Here is a 1,610-nt window from a genome sequence, read left to right on the forward strand (position 1 = left end):
GCTTAGACCCACCTAGCAGACTGCATTGTCAGGGAGGGCTGATGGGGGGGAAGGTTAATTTCCCAGAACACCGGGAGGAAACGGGAGACAAGAGAATGACTGAGGAGAGAGGCAGCACACTTAAAAAGGACCGAGCTGCCTATTCTTAGCCCCGGTTCAGCCACACGTGGCTGTCTGCATTATCTCAGCACAGAAGAATCCCCAGTGGGCTCAGCACTGGACCACGAGGACAATGCTCAATGGAACGGTGGCACCGTGACCTCTACCTGTACCCGCAGCGGCATATAATCCTCACAGAGGTCATCCCACAGCTCCTGCAGTTCAGAAATTTCCAGGGGAAGGCCCAAAGGAGCTCTGGAAAACGATTTTCTGTCTGTGTTCAGGAAGGCAGAACTAGCACACGCTAAGCCAGCAGAAGCACTGCCATCTGCCAAGTCACGGCTGAGCTTGGGAGGGGGCAAGCTGGACTTCACAGGAATAGGTAGTCGGCTGCCTCGGGGGCTCTGAAGGGGTTTATAGTCCAAAGTCTTGATCAAATTGAGGGCCAGCTCCAGCCTGTTCCCGCTCAGTGAAGAGCTTGGGGTCATGCGGTCATCTGAGAAATCGTCACATTTCCCATTCCCTTTCAGTCCCTTATCTGCATCTTCATCCTTCTGCTGTGGAGGGCTTGCCTCCACAGTGGTGTCCAGGGACTCAACAGAGGATACAGGCGTGCCTTCCTCCATGCTGTCCCCATCCACAGCCACCCTGGAGCTTGTGGACTCGGCCACATCACACACAGATGACTCCTCGTTGCCTATGCTGGCTGACCAGCGGCTGGACAGCCCGCAGGAGATGCTTCTGGCCACCTTTCGGGGCACTTTGCAGATGGCTTCATAGTCAGCATCAGCCACACGCAGGGCAGCACAACCCCGGCAGCGCCGTGGGCGGTTCCCTGTTCCCTCAGAGTGGTGGCAGCTGTGTGGCTCCAGCCCATGCTCTTCTTGATCCATCCAATATTCAAACCCAGAGTAAGTGAAGTCCTCCTGAAGGAGGGCAGCGTACCGTGCATCAGGCAGGTTGGAAAGGTCCACAGTCCCCTCCCCAGCCCTGTCCTCCGTGCTGGAGTCATCGTTGTTCCTGCGGTACATGCTTGCAATGCAGAATTTGAGACGGTCCTTCTCCAGCAGCAGCTTCTGCAGGCGCTCGATGGAGAGGGCTTCGATGCGAGCGATGACCGTGTCGAACCTGTAGATGCGGTCCAGCATGAAGGCACACTTGCTGCACGCGAATTCGGACCTGCCATCCCGGCACAGTTCCCTGCCCAGGACGTGGGAGAGCAGCACCTGCAGATTCAGCTTGGCCGCCGTGTGAAAGATCCATCGCCGCTGGTTGCCACACAGCTCCCGGCCGCAAATCCGGCAGTTTTCCTTCATCCTCCCTCCCTCCTGGCACCCAAACCTACTCCTGCAGGCTCTCAGACCTTCCCGAGGTCAGCACATCTCCCTCAATCCCTGAGCCCACTGGCACGTCTCACCGCACCAATCCCCTCTTTTTAGGGTGGTGACACGCCGGGACTCTTGATGCAACAGAAACATCCCACACTACACCACCTCCTTCACCTCCTCCTA

At 57.3% G+C, this 1,610-nt stretch overlaps 1 protein-coding gene across 11 annotated transcripts in view; it reads right to left on the minus strand.

The window, feature by feature from the left end:
- LOC103612723 (myomegalin) overlaps window positions 1-1,610 on the minus strand; it is a 30,224-nt gene that overhangs the window by 23,748 nt on the left and 4,866 nt on the right. For 9 of the 11 annotated variants that reach the window (XM_017729670.1, XM_017729665.1, XM_017729672.1 and 6 more), the window contains exon 1: window positions 267-1,607. The exons of the other annotated variants lie outside the window; for them this stretch is intronic. In XM_017729670.1, the coding sequence (XP_017585159.1) occupies window positions 267-1,415 (1,149 nt within the window). In that variant the 5' untranslated portion in view covers window positions 1,416-1,607. Of the gene's footprint in view, window positions 1-266; window positions 1,608-1,610 lie in introns of those variants that run through there. 11 annotated transcript variants of the gene reach the window in all.

This window comes from Corvus brachyrhynchos, unplaced genomic scaffold (genome assembly GCF_000691975.1).
Source record: "Corvus brachyrhynchos isolate BGI_N302 unplaced genomic scaffold, ASM69197v1 scaffold101, whole genome shotgun sequence".
In the NCBI taxonomy this organism is placed as follows: Eukaryota; Metazoa; Chordata; class Aves; order Passeriformes; family Corvidae; genus Corvus; species Corvus brachyrhynchos.